Source organism: Lampris incognitus, chromosome 3 (assembly GCF_029633865.1).
Source record: "Lampris incognitus isolate fLamInc1 chromosome 3, fLamInc1.hap2, whole genome shotgun sequence".
In the NCBI taxonomy this organism is placed as follows: domain Eukaryota; kingdom Metazoa; phylum Chordata; class Actinopteri; order Lampriformes; family Lampridae; genus Lampris; species Lampris incognitus.
The window spans coordinates 60803575-60822161 of record NC_079213.1 but is presented as its reverse complement, the minus strand read 5'-3'; the positions used below and the strand labels follow the sequence as shown (position 1 = coordinate 60822161).

At 44.3% G+C, this 18587-nt stretch overlaps 1 protein-coding gene across 2 annotated transcripts in view; it reads left to right on the top strand.

The window, feature by feature from the left end:
* Positions 1–13212, top strand: part of fyco1a (FYVE and coiled-coil domain autophagy adaptor 1a) — a 56543-nt gene extending 43331 nt beyond the window's left edge. For both annotated transcript variants that reach the window (XM_056276033.1, XM_056276034.1), the window contains exons 17-19: positions 6204–6414; positions 9828–9937; positions 11009–13212. In XM_056276033.1, coding sequence (XP_056132008.1) covers positions 6204–6414; positions 9828–9937; positions 11009–11084 — 397 coding nt within the window. In that variant the 3' untranslated portion in view covers positions 11085–13212. The remainder of the gene's footprint in view (positions 1–6203; positions 6415–9827; positions 9938–11008) is intronic.
* Positions 13213–18587: the final 5375 nt, after the last annotated feature.

Below are 18587 nucleotides of genomic sequence, written 5' to 3'. Positions count from 1 at the left end.
CACAGCACTGTTTAGTACATCCCCTCTTTCTCTTCACACTGAAGCACACACATATAAACACACAGAAGACAGTTATCCACATGTAGATTCATCTCAGTCATGTAGGTTGTCAAATACCCAGGGGAGGTTTAAATCTGCCCTGTGATGGACTGGCAGCCTGTCCAGGGTGTCTCCCTGCCTGCCGCCCAGTGACTGCTGGGATAGACTCCAGAATACCCACGACCCTGAGCAGGATGAGCGGTTTGGATAATGGATGGATGGTTTAAATCTAGTCACCAGCAGGGTGACCAGATCCCAACAAACCAAATATGGGACAAAGAGTGTGTTTGTGTGGGACAATGTGGGACACGTTACCAACGCTGAGAGGTGGTCTAAAATTTTGATATAATGTCTATCTAAATTAAAACATTTCTATTCTGCCCCTTAGCTCGTAAAGCATTTCTATGCTTTGCCCGCTGGTTGATTCAGTAGCACACGATAGACTATGCAGGTTGCAGGTTGCAGGTAGACATGTGATGGACTTACTCTTAATGTCCAGTCGCAGGTCGTTTTCTTTTAACTTGGTGATAATCTGACGGTGTATGTTAGCAGATGACTCTCCACTATCCACATAAAAGTCAAGGATCTTGCTTTTCAAACCCAACTCTGGTGTCCAGTACCTGACAGACAGTGGGAAAAGTTCTGTCATGCCATGATTAGAAGCATCTGAAGCCGCTGAAAAAAATGGAGTGTGTGTGTTTTTGTCACTTTGAAGTTGAACCATTGGTGTTTTTAATTCTCTCAGACTAATAATAATAATAATAAATTAAGCTTATATAATGCTTTTCTAATACTCAAAGTTGCTTTACAGTAAACGGGGTGAAACAAGATGACAGATAAACATAACACAGACATACAGGGGTGGTTGGGAAGGGGGGCTACGAGAGGGAGAAGCGGCAGCCACACACGACGCCAGCAGTACTCTCCGACTTGGACAGATACAAAAGGGGAAAAAAAAAACACCATAAATCACATAAATCATAGATGAAGTCTGAAGGGGTGAGTCCCGACCAATGACCTGAATGTGGGCAGCCGATGTGCTTGGGGACGGAGTTGAGGGAGGGGACAAGTCGAGCCCTCAATCCCCAGCCTGCCCCAGGCCAGGGGTGGACGAGAGGACAGGAGGGGTGGGGGGCACGAGAAGGCAATGGAGAAAAGGTGTGTCTTGAGACGAGATTGGAAGAGTGGGAGGGATTCTGAGTCTCTAATGATTTGGGGGAGTGAGTTCCAGAGCCTGGGAGCTGCCCTGGAGAAGGCTCGGTCACCAAAGCCACGGAGGTTGGACCTGGGGGTAGAGAGAAGGGAGGCTGAGGTGGATCTGAGGGACCGAGAGGGTTGGTAGGGGGAGAGGGGGTCGGTGAGGTATGGGGAAGCCAGTTTGTGAAGGGCTTTATAAGTAAGAACCAGGATTTTGTAATTGATCCGGTGGGAGATGGGTAGCTAGTGGAGGTAATTTAGGACTGGGGTGATGTGGTGCCAGGATTTGGTGAAAGTTAAAAGTCGGGCGGACACGTTCCGGACCAATTTGAGTCTCTTGATAGAGCTAGCACTGATGCCATAGAGGAGTGGGTTGCATTAATCAAGGTGGGAGGAGGTGAAGGCATGGCTCAGTATCTCAGCAGCAGGGTGTGTGAGAGAGTATCTTATTTTCGCAATGTTGCGAAGGTGGTAGAAGGAGGATTTGACCATTTGGCGGATATGTGGCTCAAGGGAGAGGGTGGGATCAAGGATCACACCAAGGTTGCATGCCTGGGAGGAAGGGGAGACAGTAGTGCCATCGATGGTGAGTGCAAGGTTGTTGATTTGGCTGAGAGGAGTGAATGAAGAGGAGTTCAGTTTTGTCACTGCTGAGTTTGAGAAGGTTTTGCTGCATTCAGACTTCAATTGCAGACAGACAGGAGTCGATGTGAGAGAGGGGTGGATTGTGAGGGGATTTGATGCTGAGGTATATCTGGGTGTCATCAGCATAACAGTGGAAGTCCAAGTTGAAATGGTGGAGAATCTGACCAAGAGGGAGGATGTAGATGATGAAAAGGAGTGGGCCGAGTACAGAACCTTGGGGAACACCTTGTGTGACTGTGGATGGAACAGAGGAGTGGTTGTGAAGTGAGATGAAGTGTGACCTGTTGGAGAGGTAGGACTGGAGCCAGCTGAGTACGGTGCCTTCAAAACCGACATCTTTCAATCCGGTGAGCAGGAAGTTGTGGCCTCTGTGGAGACAGAGGCCGGTGCAAGCACATCTGTAACTATGGACGCTGCTTCTGTATGACCACATGACATTTTTTTTTGCAATGTCCGAGTCTGGACAAATGAGCGGTGCCTGCTTACTACCACAGTCTGCTGACCTGTACGAGTGGGAATACTGTAGTGTGGTACACACTACTTATTTCAGCTGCTGTTACCTCATCTGTCTGCCAACCATCTTTGGGTTTCAGTAGGAATGAGTCCATAGATCACCACGTCTCTTTTTGAGCCACACGTTTCTTGTGAGACTCACATGTCTCGTGTGGCTTCATGTCGTGTTCCCCTCCATGTGAAACTGACAAATAACTGGCAAATTTCCCAAGAACTCTCTGGGACTCGTCTTGCACCGGCTTCAACCAGTCACAAGTTGTTTCCCAGTCTTTGCTGTAGCTGCATGTCCTTGTCTTGATGTGATGGTGGTCCATCATATTCCACCCAGATCTGCAGTGATTTTTTGGCGAGACACAATTTTCCCCGTTGGGTGTAGCCTGTGGCAGCAAAGGTTAACCTACACTTGGTTAACCTGCACAAGGGATAAAAATGCTGTGCAGTCCCACATAAAGCAGGACACCTGGTCCCCTATTCACTGGATGCAGTTTTCAGTTTGAGGTGTTTCGCCATTCATCCAAATGGCTTCTTCACGTCTGACGCTGGGTGGCGTAACTTCGCTGATTATCCCTGACGTAGTCCATCCATCCATTATCTGAACCACTTATCCTGCTCTCAGGGTGGCGGGGATGCTGGAACCTATCCCAGCAGTCATTGGGGGGCAGACGGGGAGACACCCTGGACAGGCCGCCAGTCCATCGCACAGGGCGGACATACACACACACACACACACACACACACACACACACACACACACACACACACACACACACACACACACACACACACACACACACACACACACACACACACATTCATTCCTAGGGGCACTTTGGTATGGCCAATCCACTTGACCTACATGTCTTTGGACTGTGGGAGGAAACCCACGCAGACACGGGGAGAACATGCAAACTCCACAGAGAGGACGACCCCCAAGGTTGGACTACCCTGGGGCTTGAACCCAGAACTTTCTTACTGTGAGGTGACCGCGCTAACCACTGTGCCACCGTGCCGCCTCCTTGTGGTAGTGCCACACCTATGTTGAAAGAGGACCTGATTGGACAGCGGACAGAGCACATGTTCTTGCAACGTGTTCTGAATGTGCCCTCACTCACCCGGGCCACCCCTTCTTCCCCTGAACTGGTCCAGAGAGGGGACCTAGGCTGTGCAAGGCTCCAGACTAACTTTTACACTGATTTAGTCGCATCCACCCCCCTCCTTTTTTTTTCTTTTTGGTATAGCATGGTATTAGTCTGTGACCTTGCATGCTGATGAATAGTTGTCTTAGTTTGCATACCCTAGTTTTGCGTTGATGTAAGGATTGACAGGGACTCAAGACTTGATATTTGCAAAATATTTTAATCTGAATATTAAGTTTGAATTTGATATTATTAAGATTTGGATTTTGGGAACCACGCTTTAATAGAAACGCCATCTGACTACAACCTTAGATCAGAAAAGACAACCCGCTGGATTTCTGCGTGTAAGGACCTTTTAGAATCTGGAGATCTTTGGTGCTTCATTTGCAAGCATGCTTGTGTCTTAAAACGTTTCCTGTGGGGGGTGGTTTCCAAACGTGTGGACCAATGGGATGTATTTGTCTTTGAATTTTTGTTATCGGCCAATGATAGGATGAGGAGTGTTCTGCCCGCGAAATCGCGGGGTTGCAACGGTCGATCTCCTTGTGAAAAGGAGGGAGCTTGCAGATTCAGCAGGACTTGAAGGAGAGAGGTCCCATTTTTTTATCTCTCTCTCTGCGGCCCCGTTTGAGTGCCCGTTTCGCGGAGACTTTGTACACAGCCGTGTACTGGCCCGCATTTGAGGACCCGAGGGTTGCGATTGGCCCACGGTCGTGTGCTTGCTGGTGGGGTTTGTTTTGGGTCTGATTGCTTCGTTTCCCACCGGAGGACCATTGTCTTCGCCGGGGTTTTCGGAACGTTGCAACCTGTGGCCATCTTGCGAGTAGAGGCCCTGCCGGGGAACCGACAGCAAGCACAGCGCCGACCATCCTCTGGACTACACACAGCCTCCCGGTCGTGGGAGCGTTGGAGGGTGAAGGCCCTGCCGGGGAGCCGACAGCAAGCACAGCGCCGACCATCCCCTGGACTACACACAGCCTCCCGGTCGTGGGAGCGTTGGGTCGTGAGTAACTTGGACAGATCACTTATACACACACACCCACGCACTTTCGTCTCGTCGCCTGGGCATCGTAGGGTGTCTGCCTTGCCCTGCGCTCAGAGAACTGGTTTAATGTGCACCAACGGGCCCCAACAAAAAGCACTGGGTATTTTGTATTATTTTGATACTTTCTTTCTGTGTATTGTGAACGGTTGTCACACCCTGTGAAATTTTAATTAATGTTTAGTTGACCAACAGTACCACACTCGTGTGGTACTCTGTTTTCTCTCTCTCTCTCTCTCTCTCTCTCTCTCTCTCTCTCTCTCTCTCTCTCTCTCTCTCTCTCTCTCTCTCTCTCTCTCTCTCTCTCTCACACACACACTCTCTCTCTCTCTCTCTCTCATTATTATCCAATAAATCCTATTATTATTAATTATATTTCGGGTGTATTGGCAGCTCATTTACTTTTGGAGTGCTGGTAATAAGCGTGTACAGTACTTCAGTACACAGCAGGGTTACACGATCTGCCTTAACCACAGGTTTGTTTAAATTCTGGGAAGATACACCATTCACTAGCCTTAGGTAAGTGTAGTATTTTCTCAGTGGAGGCACCGCGCTACTACACTGATAAATATCCTGGTTAATTATTTCTATTATCATTTATCACTATTATTGTCATTAGTGGCACTAGCCTATTAGTGCACAGGAGGTTCGGCCAGCTCAACGTTCCACCGCTGAGAACTCAGGATCCTGTTGCACCATTGGATTTGCTTGTAACACTTTAGTAACTGGTAGCATTAGGATGTTGTCTTGTTCAAATGTGCTTGGCTTTGCCCGCCAGTGAAGAAGGGGTTACATGCGTATTACTGATGTAGTGTACAAATAATACTACCTCCTGAGCACCATCTCATCCTGGCTCAGTTTATATGGGTGATGGCAAGGTTGTCATTTTTCTGTACTTTTTTTTTGGATTCCCCCTTTTCTCCCAGTTGTACTTGACCAATTACACCACTCTTCCAAGCCGTCCCAGTCTCTGCTCCACCCGCTCTGCTGATCCGGGGAGGGCTGCAGACTACCACATGCCTCCTCCCATACACGTGGAGTCACCAGCCGCTTCTTTTCACCTGACAGTGAGGAGTTTCACCAGGGGGATGTAGCATGTGGGAGGATCATGCTATTCCCCCCCAGTTCCCCCCTGAACAGTTGCCCCGACTGACCAGAGGAGGCGCTAGTGCAGCGACCAGGACACATGCCCACACCCGGCTTCCCACCCGCAGACACGGCCAGTTGTGTCTGTAGGGACGCCCGACCAAGCCGGAGGTAACACGGGGATTCGAACCAGCGATCCCCATGTTGGTAGGCAATGGAATAGACTGCTACGCCACCTGGACACCCGATTTTTCTGTATTCTGACAACAGAAATAGAGCAGATTTCCTGGGGGCGGCCATGTTGCCTTGATGTTGTCATGTGAATGGTCTCAACTAGGAAGTGGGACATTCCCAAATGAGAGATTTGCCAATTCCCGGCTGCCTGAACGCACAACAACATCCGGTGAATAGATTTATGGCTCTCCTGCCTGCTCAGGTGTTCCGTGGTGAACAGATGAGCTACTCCTATCCTCCTTGCTTCCCAACCAGTGCACACACCGTGCCCCGCCTGCAATAACCACATGTTTAATTCTTTCCCTATGCAGGGTGGCGGTCCCGCTCAACATTGACGGCATTTCTCAGTTTGGGGACAGTTCTCGGGAACTCTTCATCAAGTCCAGCTGCTACAGTCTCATCACCATCACGCTGGATGAGCCGGGGCCCACCATTAGCTGGATGTTTTCCTCCGAGCCCAAAAGCATCTCCTTCAGTGTAGTGTACCGAGAAACCTCGGACGTCCCGGTGGAACAGTCCAAGGTAGACCTGCTCGCTCTGCATGTGTGTGTGTGTGTGTGTGTGTGTGTAACTTTAAGAGCAAGAAAATCTTACCTTAACGTGAGATGTTTGTACACTTAACATTCACCCAACAATCTCTATGCTCGGCGTCCGGGTGGAGTAGCAGTCTGTTCTGTTGCCGACCAACACGGGGATCGCCGGTTCGAATCCCTGTGTTACCGCCGGCTTGGTCGGGTGTCCCTACAGACACAATTGTCTGTGTCTGCGGGTGGTAAGTTGGATGGAGAAAAAGGGGGAGGAATTTTTCAAAAAAATAAATCTTCATGTGTAAGGGGAAGGCATGCTTCTGCTGGTGTTGATGAAAGTGTTGTGGTTTGGTGGATGGAAGGGGATTCTGGGTAACCATGGCCTGTAGAAATAGCAGATGTGCACACGCCTTCGTCATCTTAATGGCCTGACTGTCTGCTGACAAAAAAAATAATCTTCATAGCTGTGTTGACTGGTGGAGATGGGAAGATACGCAGTATTTATTTATTTATTCATTCATTCATTTATTTAGAATCCCCCCCCCCCTTTTTCTCTCCAGTTGTACTTGGCCAATTATCCCACTCTTCCGAGCTGTCCCAGTCTCTGCTCCACCCCCTCTGCTGATCTGGGGAGGGCTGTAGACTACCACATGCCTCCTCCCATACATGTGGAGTCACCAGCTGCTTCTTTTCACCTGACAGTGAGGAGTTTCACCAGGGGGATGTGGCACGTGGGAGGATCACGCTATTCCCCCCAGTTCCCCCTCCCCCCCGAACAGGCGCCCCGACCGACCAGAGGAGGCGCTAGTGCAGCGACCAGGACACATATCACGCTATTCCCCCCAGTCCCCCCCCCCCGAACAGGCGCACTGACCGACCAGAGGAGGCGCTAGTGCAGCGACCAGGACACATATCACGCTATTCCCCCCAGTTCCCCCCCCCCCCGAACAGGCGCACTGACCGACCAGAGGAGGCGCTAGTGCAGCAACCATGACACATACCCACATCTGGCTTCCCACCCGCGTCTGTAGGGATGCCCAACCAAGCCGGAGGTAACATGGGGATTCGAACCACCGATCCCCATGTTTGTAGGCAACGGAATAGGCCACTTCGCTACCCGGACACCAGATTCTTACCAAAACACTGCAAAACCAAGTCCTCTACTATAGCAGACACACTTTCGTTGTGGATTCACACATCCTGTAACCTCCTGTGTCCGTCCTGGACTGTAAGATTACAAACACAAAACCTCATGGATGTCTTGCCCAAGTGCATATAAAGTATATCCAGACTCTTCACATGCTCCATTTTGTTCTTTTGTCAATATTCCTTGTTCCCATTTTCAACCTGTTTATTTTTGCCTTTGTAAGCCGTCCTCTCAGGTGCACACAAGCACCGTGTTCAGGTATGTAGGTAGACATCTGTGCACACCATGCTCGCAAACACTCGCAGATTTGAGCACGACCCATCCATATCCAAACCATTTATCCTACTCTCAGGGTCGCGGGGATGCTGGAGCCTATCCCAGCAGTCATTGGGCGGCAGGCGGGGAGACACCCTTGACAGGCTGCCAGTCCATCACAGGGCCAACACACATTCACACCTAGGGACAATGTAGTACGGTGAGTCACCTGACCTACATGTCTTTGGACTGTGGGACGAAACTGGAGCACCCAGAGAAAACCCACGCAGACACGGAGAGAACATGCAAACTCCACACAGGTTGGACTACCCTGGGGGCTTCAACCCAGGACCTTCTTGCAGTGAGGCGACCGCTAACCACTGCACCACCGTGCCATGTGCAGCAGCTTTATTGCTCACTACCACTGGCTCACCTCTATACTGAAGCACTGAAACAGCTGTTTAGCTTGTCCAGGTTCTTGTGGTCTGGACTGTCTTTTTGGCTCTGTTTAACTCAGTAGCAGATCTTGGAGAAGAACAGTGGATGTCCCCAAAGTTTACATGGAAGCGCACTCAATGGGAACACTTTCATATCTGAAGAAAATGAAAGAATATTTCATAAATGAAGGATTTATACACGCCCAAACGCCCGCGCTGGTGCTCTAAACCTCAACCTCACTAAAACTCACAACTCACACCAGGACATGTAGGCCAGTATCCAACACAATGCACCTACCACAGCAAGCACCGGGCCAGCATGTACATCATTCATATGACTGTAGGAGAGATGCGCCCCCTAGAGGACTTTCAGTACTTTCTCAACAAAACATTGAGAGAACCATGGCATCCGTGTCCTTTTGTGATCAGTAGGTTAAAGCACACAAGTTCGATAGCATCATGGATTCAGATCTGACGTATGACCTTCTATTATCTGCCTCATGCTGATACCTCCCTTGAGAACCAGAATCAGAACCAGAATCAGAACACTTTATTCATCCCCGAGGCGAAACGGGGTTCTACTGCAGACACTTGTGCTCTAGTAAGCAAAAACTAAAAACTAACAAGATACAAGATAATCAAGAAAATAGAAACAAATAGAAACAAGAAAAACAGAAACAAATAAAAATAAAATAAGGAATGGAAATAAGAACAAAATCTATAAACAAGCATCTAATAACTAAAAACTAACAAGAAACAAGATAAGAAAATAGAAACAGAAACAAAAGATAAATAAGGAATAGAAATAAGAGCAAAATATGTCAACAACCATGGTGCACATAACACCCTATCTATACTGCACTACCGCAGCACACAACAAGCAGCACAACAAAACCCGACAGGGTAACAGAAGTGAGAGGCCAATCCAGTGAGCATTAACTGCGAGTGTCTGACCCTCTGAGGGAGGAGGTGTAAAGTGATGGCCACAGGCAGGAATGACCTCCTGTGGAGCTCTGTGGTGCTTTTCGGCAGAATGAGTCTATCATTAAAAGTACTCCTGTGCCCGACCAGCACGTCATGGAGTGGGTGGGAGACATTGTCCATGATGGTACATAACTTCAACAGCATCCTCCTCTCAGAAACCGCCGCCACAGAGTCCAGTTCCACCGCCACAACGTCACCGGCCTTGCAGGTCAGTTTATTGAGCCTGTTTGCATCTGCTACCCTCAACCTGCTGCCCCAACACACAACAGCAAACAGGAGAGCACTGCCACCACAGACTCACACCACATCCTGAGCATTGTCTGGCAGATGTTGAAGGACCTCAGCCTCCTCAGAAAGTGGAGACGGCTCTGTCCCTTCCTGTAGAGGGCGTCAGTGTTCTTAGCCCGGTCCAGTTTATTGTCCTCAGTTGTTCTCTCAGAACTTTGTAGTTTGATCAAAAATGTGTCGCTTTTCCTGTTCTCATTCCTGTACTTGTTTTGATGTGTGTACTTGTTTATCTTGGCATTCCACTCTCCAGCGTGGGACTCAGAATCCCTGGCAGTCACATCCCTGCTTTCTTCTCAGGTGCTGATCCCCCTTACTCGCTGCAACGCCCATAAAGAGAACATCCAAGGGCAGCTGAAAGTCAGAAACCCCGGGCTCTACACACTCGTCTTTGACAACTCCTTCTCACGGTAGGAAACTCCCAGCTTGTCCCGCCTCTGACAGACTGTTTCTTCCAAACGGAGCATTCTTCTGAATGGCAAAAACCCTAGGACCCTGCTCAGCTGTCTGTCTGCCGTCAGCTGCTGTACGTGTGGTGGTGTAATGTCTGCTCATGGTTTTACCCACCTGCCTTTTAGTGTGCGGCGCCCTCCTCTGTGTGTGTGTGTTCAAGTTTGTGGCTATGGGTTTGTCTATTCATCCGTCCATTATAGGTGTCTGTGTCAGTTTTGGCCCTTGAGTCAGTAAGTTATTGTATATCAGCGTTTTGGATTTTCAAAGTTTAATAACTTTGTGGGAAAAAAAGATACAGACCTGCCGCTCCCTGAATGCTCCTAAAATTGCATATATTTGCATTAAAATGAGTTTCAGATCAATTGCACGAAAAAGTTATGATAAAATCTACCTAAAACGACCATGAGCGGTCAAAATGACCGTCCCGTAATTTGCGCGTGATCGTGTGCGTCATGTCAGTATTTATGACGTGTGTTGGTGGCGTCATTTCCTTTGTGAAGTTCGTTGCTCTTTCTTAGAAACACACTAGCGCCCTCCAGTGCAGAGAAATAGTCTAAACTTGGTGTGTGATTATGTCCAACATGTCTGGTTACAGACGCACCATGACTACCACAGTATTTGTAGGCGCTGGACGGCGGCCATTTTAAATTGTTTGAAAAATAGTATTGTAACGTGCATGGATAACTAGACACGCTGGCAGCTGGCTGGCGAGTCTTACCCTTTAGTCGAGCGGTTAGCGATGTCTCCTGCAGTGCGGGCGATACGGGTTCGCTTCCCGGCCGCGGCAGTTCCTGTGGTTGCGTTGTCCCCCGAATTCGCCGCAGTATTATGGTTGTTAAAGTGTTAATTTTGGTGTCAGTTAGTTTCATAACAGACACACTAACACATGTAATGCATTAATATCACACCTGGGTGTTTGTCTTGACACAATATAGAGTTTAAACAGTTTAACAGGCGTGACGTCCCGGTGGTTGTGGTGTTAAGTTTGTTGTGTTGCAGCCATTTCATCAGAAACTCTGTTCTCACAGGTTCATCTCCAAGAAGGTCCTATACCACCTGGCGATTGAGAAGCCTGTCATCTACGACGGAAGTGACTTTCCATGAAGCAGCACCACATGTGCAGCCAGGCTGAAGCAAGGCATTGTGGGATGCTGTGTCCGTTTGTTTTTTTAACCGATTCCTTTTCCTTTTTTTATTTTTAGGTTCAGTTACTTTTTTAGGCTTTTGTTTCAACCCCCCACCCCCACCCGAGTACTGTTTACTTGTGTTACTGAACTCTAAATTTGAGTCCCTACCGTCATTTAACACTTGTTCATGTTTTGAAGTGCGTTCATGTTTTTAGTTTTCTAAACGAGTTGTCGTCATGGCAACGATAGAAATGTAAGCGAACTAAATAAGAGGGAGAATGTTTATGCAAATGTTGTGTTTTACCGTTAGCACAAGCACCGTGTCGTGAGCAACAGTCATCCAGACCGGCGAGGCTCATGATCTTACGCGTCAAAGCGAGTTTTTAACCTACGAGTTTTTGTGTTTTATCAACCGTTTCCCTTCGACTCGGAGCTTCGAACCCGAATAAGCTGTTCAGAGAATGCAAAAGGGACGACGGACAGCGTCAGTTGTTCGTGGCAGTAAATTGAAACCAAACAGCTCGCCCATCCGACCCAAGTTAATTAAGGCGGGACGAAGCGGGACCCTGAGGGTGGACGACTCAGTACATATACTCTGCAAATCTCTCAGGGAACGGGGACTCAGATTGTCTCCCACCGGGAGCGGTCGGCTCGTCAAGCGTGTCCTTGTGTCGTTTGTCAGCTGGATGTCGCCATCTGAACCGGCATGTGAGGACGTAGGACGTCTGCTATCCCATTTGTGTGACCTAATGAAAGATGGAGCTCCTCCACACAGGGGTTGAGTAGTAGAGCGTAGTAGTTTAGTGCGGATGTGACGTAGCTGACTTGTCAGTCAGGGATGATCCATTTTCAAAGTGCCAACTGGCTCCCGTTGCCAGAGATTGACAACCTGATGTAGGTGTAAGTTTTGTACCTTATTTTAAAGGACACCTAGAGCAGTTTCTTATACAGGGACTCGGTAGCACTAGATGACTTGTGAATTAGTGATGCACCATGTCAGACAATCACACGAAAAGGTTTTTGCTCAGTTTGATTTTTTTCCAGTTCCGTGCAACAATAACATATGCAAATGAGTTTTATTTCTTATTGAGCACTTGATTCAACTCCTTTGGATAACCATGACCTGGATGAATGAGAACATTCACAGACATCTTATCGATCACGTTTATTGGTGAGGGTATGGATGATTTCTTGTGAACATTTATGGGACAAATGGGACAGCGTAGCGCGGGGGGGTTGAATGCGGTACCGGGCGGATGTGTGAGGTCATGGGTCCTGAGTGTTGCCCTCGTTCTTACTAGCTGGGTGTAGCGGTCTCGTGGTCGTGTTCGTTATCCTGTTGGCTTGGTTCATTGATGCTTGAGTTTTTTGTTTTACTTTTAATAGGGGTGGTTAAACCGAGATAGGGCGTCTACAGTTATATTGGGTTTAATTAGGAATTTGTGAACGGCTGTGAAAATGTCGTTGAGATCCGAGTCCATAGCGTTGCAGATTTTTTTTTGTTTGCTCATATATAATAATCAGTTATTCAAAAACGACAATCGCACAAGGTGACAAGCTTTCATGTGTCACTTTACACTATGTCATAAGATGCTCCCCTCCACATCCTTTATCACAAGTAGTCGAGTTTGTCCTGTTCTCTGTGATTCACGTGTTTTCAGTATTGTGTGCTGATGGTATTGACATTTTCTATCTCCTACCCTCAAAGCAATTAAGAAGCAACGACTTCGGTCACTCTCACTAATTTCGCAATGCACTTCCTAAGACAGCACGAGCGCAACACTGCTGGTTTTGTAGAGCTCCGTTTGCAATTCAAAGTGACTTTTGTATTCTTTGATTAGTGTATATTTGGACAATTTGTACACAAGATGCATTTTATCTACAGAATTGCACTTTAAGGTTTCTGAGAAAAGGTGTTAAAAATATTTTAAAGTTAATCTGTTACTTTTATATGGCATTTGTCAAAGACACCATGCAGGGACAGATTTTCTACTCGTTCTTATGGACAGATTAACTTGTGGGAGTGAAAGCCTCCCTGCAAACACTATGCAGCCTGTAATAGACCTGTCACACACAGTAAATATGAATAAAATAGGTGCCTCTCGAATCCACTTCTTTGTGTCGTGTACTATTTGTCACTTTGACTCTAGGCGAACAAAAAAGCCTACAGTAGAAGTTCAGCTACTTCCGCAACATCATGAAATTGTCCACACACTCTCCACCTGTGCAACCCATTCTTTTCTACTGAAGACCACACAGCTGACAACTAGGTATGGTTCCTCTCCCCCTATACAGCCTATCATGAGCCATATCACAATCACGAGCCATATCATGATCACCATCCATATCACGATCCATATCACAATCATGAGCCACATCACGGTCATAATCCACATCACGATCAAGATCCATATCACAAACACGATCCACATCACGATCACGATCCATATCACGATCCACATAACGATCACGATCCATAATATAAATGACACAAGTGACCATCTGCCAGTGTTTGCAGTCATTCAGAGCAGTACAGGGGCAAATAAGGACGTTAGAACACACAAAATAATTAGACAAAAAAAAACAGAAGGGACAATTGATTGTTTTAAAAACGATCTGATGGTACAAGACTGGAATAAAGTCTATGTGGAAGATGTAGACGAAGCCCATGACACATTTTTTTGTCAATAACAACGGCTCTTTATGAAAACAAAACTGTCCTCTAGTCAAGAAAGAAGTAAAACAGAAATCTGCTGAAAAGCCATGGCTAACTCCTGTAAGAAGAAAAATGTATTATATAAAGACTTTTTAAAGCAGAGAACAAAACAAATCGGAACATAAATATAAGACATAAAAACAAACTGACAAAAATTATGAGAAGCAGCAGAAGGGATTACTACAGCAAATTACTAGAGGACAATAAAAACAACATAAAACTACATGGAAGGTATTGAATGATGTTAGCAAAATAAAAAGGGGAAAACCGGATACGTTGTGGCTCGCGGTGCAGAAGCCCCAGGTTCGCGTCCTGGCAATGTAACGATCACGGATGAAAAGGTTTGGTAGCCGTTAGCTAACGGGTTGGACTCTAGTCGAGCGGTTAGCTTTGTCTCTCGCCGTGCCGGCGATACGGTTTCGCGCCCCGGCTGCGGCAGTTCCTGTGGTTGCCCCCCCCCCCCCCGAATTCGCTATAATACTAATCAGAAGGTTACGAACTCCCCCAAAACAGACAAAGATACTGAAAAAACAGAAATGCTGTCAGATTATTTCACCAGTGTATTTTCGATCGAACCTGAAGGGCACATACCTGAATTGCCAAGAGTGGAAGTTCAGCAAACAGAACGTTTTATAATAACTTCCTAAGATATAAAACGGCTTCTGCAGGATATTAACGTCTATAAATCACCAGAGCCAGATGTGATACATCCCAGGATCTTAAAGGAGTTGGCTAGCGTGATTACCAAGCTTCTAACAAAGCTGTGCAATAAATCATTAGAAGAATCAACTTTACCCTGTGATTGGAAAGAGGCATATATCAGTGCAATTTTCAAAAAAGGAAACAGGTCACTAGCAGGAAATTACAGGCCAGTTAGTCTGACGTCTGTAGTATGTAAGACAACGGAAAAACTAATCAGGACATATATTGTTGACCATATGAAGTCTGGCAGACTTTTTAGTAATAAGCAGTATGGATTCATATCTGGAAGATCGACTACACTTCAGCTTCTCTCCGTTCTTGATAAGTGGTCAGCAGCTTTGGATAGAGGGGAGTCAGTCGATTGCATATATATGGACTTTCATGCTTTTGATAAAGTTCCTCATAAAATAATGCTGTCAAAATTAAAATCCTATGGCATAGACGACAGAGTTACAAGCTGGACACAGATTTTTTTACATAACAGGAAACAGCAGGTGGTGGTAAATGGGGCCACTTCAAAATGGAAACCGGTGACCTTTGGAGTTCCACGAGGTTCTGTGTTGGGCCCTGTACTCTTTGTGGTCTATATAAATGATTTACCAAGTGTGATATAATCTGATTCATACTTTATTTTTGCGGACGATACAAAAATATTTAGAATAATTAATAAGGACACTGATATAGCCCATCTCCAAGCAGTCCTCCATAGTATGAGTATGTGTGTGATAGGTGGCTACTGAAATTGAATCCAGAAAAATGCAAACATTTACACATTGGGAAAACAAGTGCCAACTAGGTTAACTAGAAAGTTGGAGATTTAATGGTTCAGCAAGTGGAAGAAGAAAAGGACATCGGTGTTGTGGTCGATCGTGCAATTGAAATTTACATGCACATTTCTGAAAAAATTAAAATGCAACCTCTATGCTGGCGAAAATTAGAAGAACTTTTCTAAATTTGGGTAAGGAAATAGTTTTGCCATTATATGTATAAATCCTTGGTGCGATCTCATCTTGAATTTGAAAGCTCGGTCTGGTGTCTTTATAAAGTAAAATACATTAAAAAATTGAGAAGGTTCAGAGAAGAGCTGCTAAACTAATCCCAGGTCTGAAAGAGATGTCATATGATGAGAGGTTAAGAAATTTACAACAACCAACTCTAGTATACAGGAGACACAGAGGAGACGTGGTGGAAGTCTATAAGCTTGTACACAAAATACATGATTTCACAGCTGAGCCTGTTGTGTATTTGTGGAATGATAGGTATGAGTTAAGAGGGAACTCCTTAAAACTATTCCTGTTAAAGCGTCACTCTGAAAAGAGAAAAAACGTCTTTACAGTTCGTGCTGTAAGAGCATGGAAGGAACTTCCAGAGGAAGTGGTGCAGCTTCTTCAGTTAATTCTTTTAAAAACAGATTAGATACATTTTGGTCTAAAAAGGACTTTTTATATGATTATAAAGCTGAGTTGTGATCATTGTGAGTATTGTGTGACTATGATTATTTGACTAATGTACTTGAGAGACTATTGTATTTATGTGATTTGTGGATATTTGTGTTTTTAATAACTATATTGTGGTTCGTTTCGTATGGTTGTTTGTTTTAATTTGTCAAGCCTGGTGTAGAGGATTTGTATCCTGTGATAGAAAACATTTAATTCAATTTCATTAAATAACACCTACATAACACAGACATAACTTTAACATAACACAGATATAACATAGACATAACATAGACATAACACAGACATAAGAGGAGGAAGCCTCTTGGATGAGAGGCGAAACGTCTTCACGGATATATACCAAGTCCAGTTGCACTTGATTCAACTCCTTTGGATAACAATGACCTGGATGACTGAGAACATTCACAGACAACACAGACATAACACAGACATACAATAGACATAACACAGACAAACAATAGACATAACACAGACGTGACATAACATAGACATAACACAGACGTAACAGACGTAACACAGACAAACAATAGACATAACACAGACATAACACAGACAAACAATAGACATAACACAGACGTAACACAGACATAACACAGACAAATAATAGACATAACACAGACGTAACACAGACATAACATAGACATAACATAGACATAACACAGACATAACACACATAACAAACATAACACGGACATAACACAGACGTAACACAGACATAACATAGACATAACAAACATAACATAAATATAACACAGACATAAAATAGACATAACACACATAACATAAACATAACACAGACATAACACATACATAACATAAACATAACATAGACATAACACACATAACAAACATAACACAGACATAAAATAGACATAACACAGACATAACATAAACATAACACAGACATAACCCAGACATAACATAAACATAACATAGACATAACACAGACATAACATAAACATAACATAGACGTAACACAGAAATAACACGCATAACATAAACATAACACAGACATAAAACAGACAAAACACAGACATAACATAAACATAACACAGACATAACCCAGACATAACATAAACATAACATAGACATAACACAGACATAACAAACATAACATAAACATAACACAGACATAACATAAACAAAACACAGACATAAAATAGACATAACACAGGCAAACAATAGACATAACACAGACGTAACACAGACATAACATAGACATAACACAGACATAACACACCTAACATAAACATAACACAGACATAACACAGACATAACATAAACAAAACACAGACATAAAATAGACATAACACAGACAAACAATAGACATAACACAGACGTAACACAGACATAACACAGACAAATAATAGACATAACACAGACGTAACACAGACATAACATAGACATAACATAGACATAACACAGACATAACACACATAACAAACATAACACGGACATAACACAGACGTAACACAGACATAACATAGACGTAACACACATAACATAAATATAACACAGACATAAAATAGACATAACACACATAACATAAACATAACACAGACATATAATAGACATAACACATACATAACATAAACATAACATAGACATAACACACATAACATAAACATAACACAGACATAAAATAGACATAACACAGACATAACATAAATATAACATAAACATAACACAGACATAACCCAGACATAACATAAACATAACATAGACATAACACAAACATAACATAGACGTAACACAGAAATAACACGCATAACATAAACATAACACAGACATAAAACAGACATAACACAGACATAACATAAAAATAACATAGACATAACACAGACATAACATAAACATAACATAGACATAACAAACATAACATAAACATAACACAGACATAACAAAGACATAACACAGACATAACATAAACAAAACACAGACATAAAATAGACATAACACAGACAAACAATAGACATAACACAGACGTAACACAGACATAACATAGACATAACACAGACATAACACACCTAACATAAACATAACATAGACATAACACAAACATAACACACATAACATAAACATAACACAGACATAACACAGACATAACATAAACAAAACACAGACATAAAATAGACATAACACAGGCAAACAATAGACATAACACAGACATAACACAGACGTAACACAGACATAACACAGACAAACAATAGACATAACACAGACGTAACAGACGTAACACAGACAAACAATAGACATAACACAGACATAACACAGACAAACAATAGACATAACACAGACGTAACCTAACATAAACATAACATAGACATAACATAGACATAACATAAAAATAACATAGACATAAGACAGACATAACACACATAACATAAACATAACACAGACATAAAATAGACATAACACAGACATAACATAAACATAACATAGACATAACACAGATATAACACACAACATAAACATAACACAGACATAAAATAGACATAACACATACATAACATAACATAGACATAACACAGACATAAGAGGAGGAAGCCTCTTGGATGAGAGGCGAAACGTCTTCACGGATATATACCAAGTCCAGATGCACTTG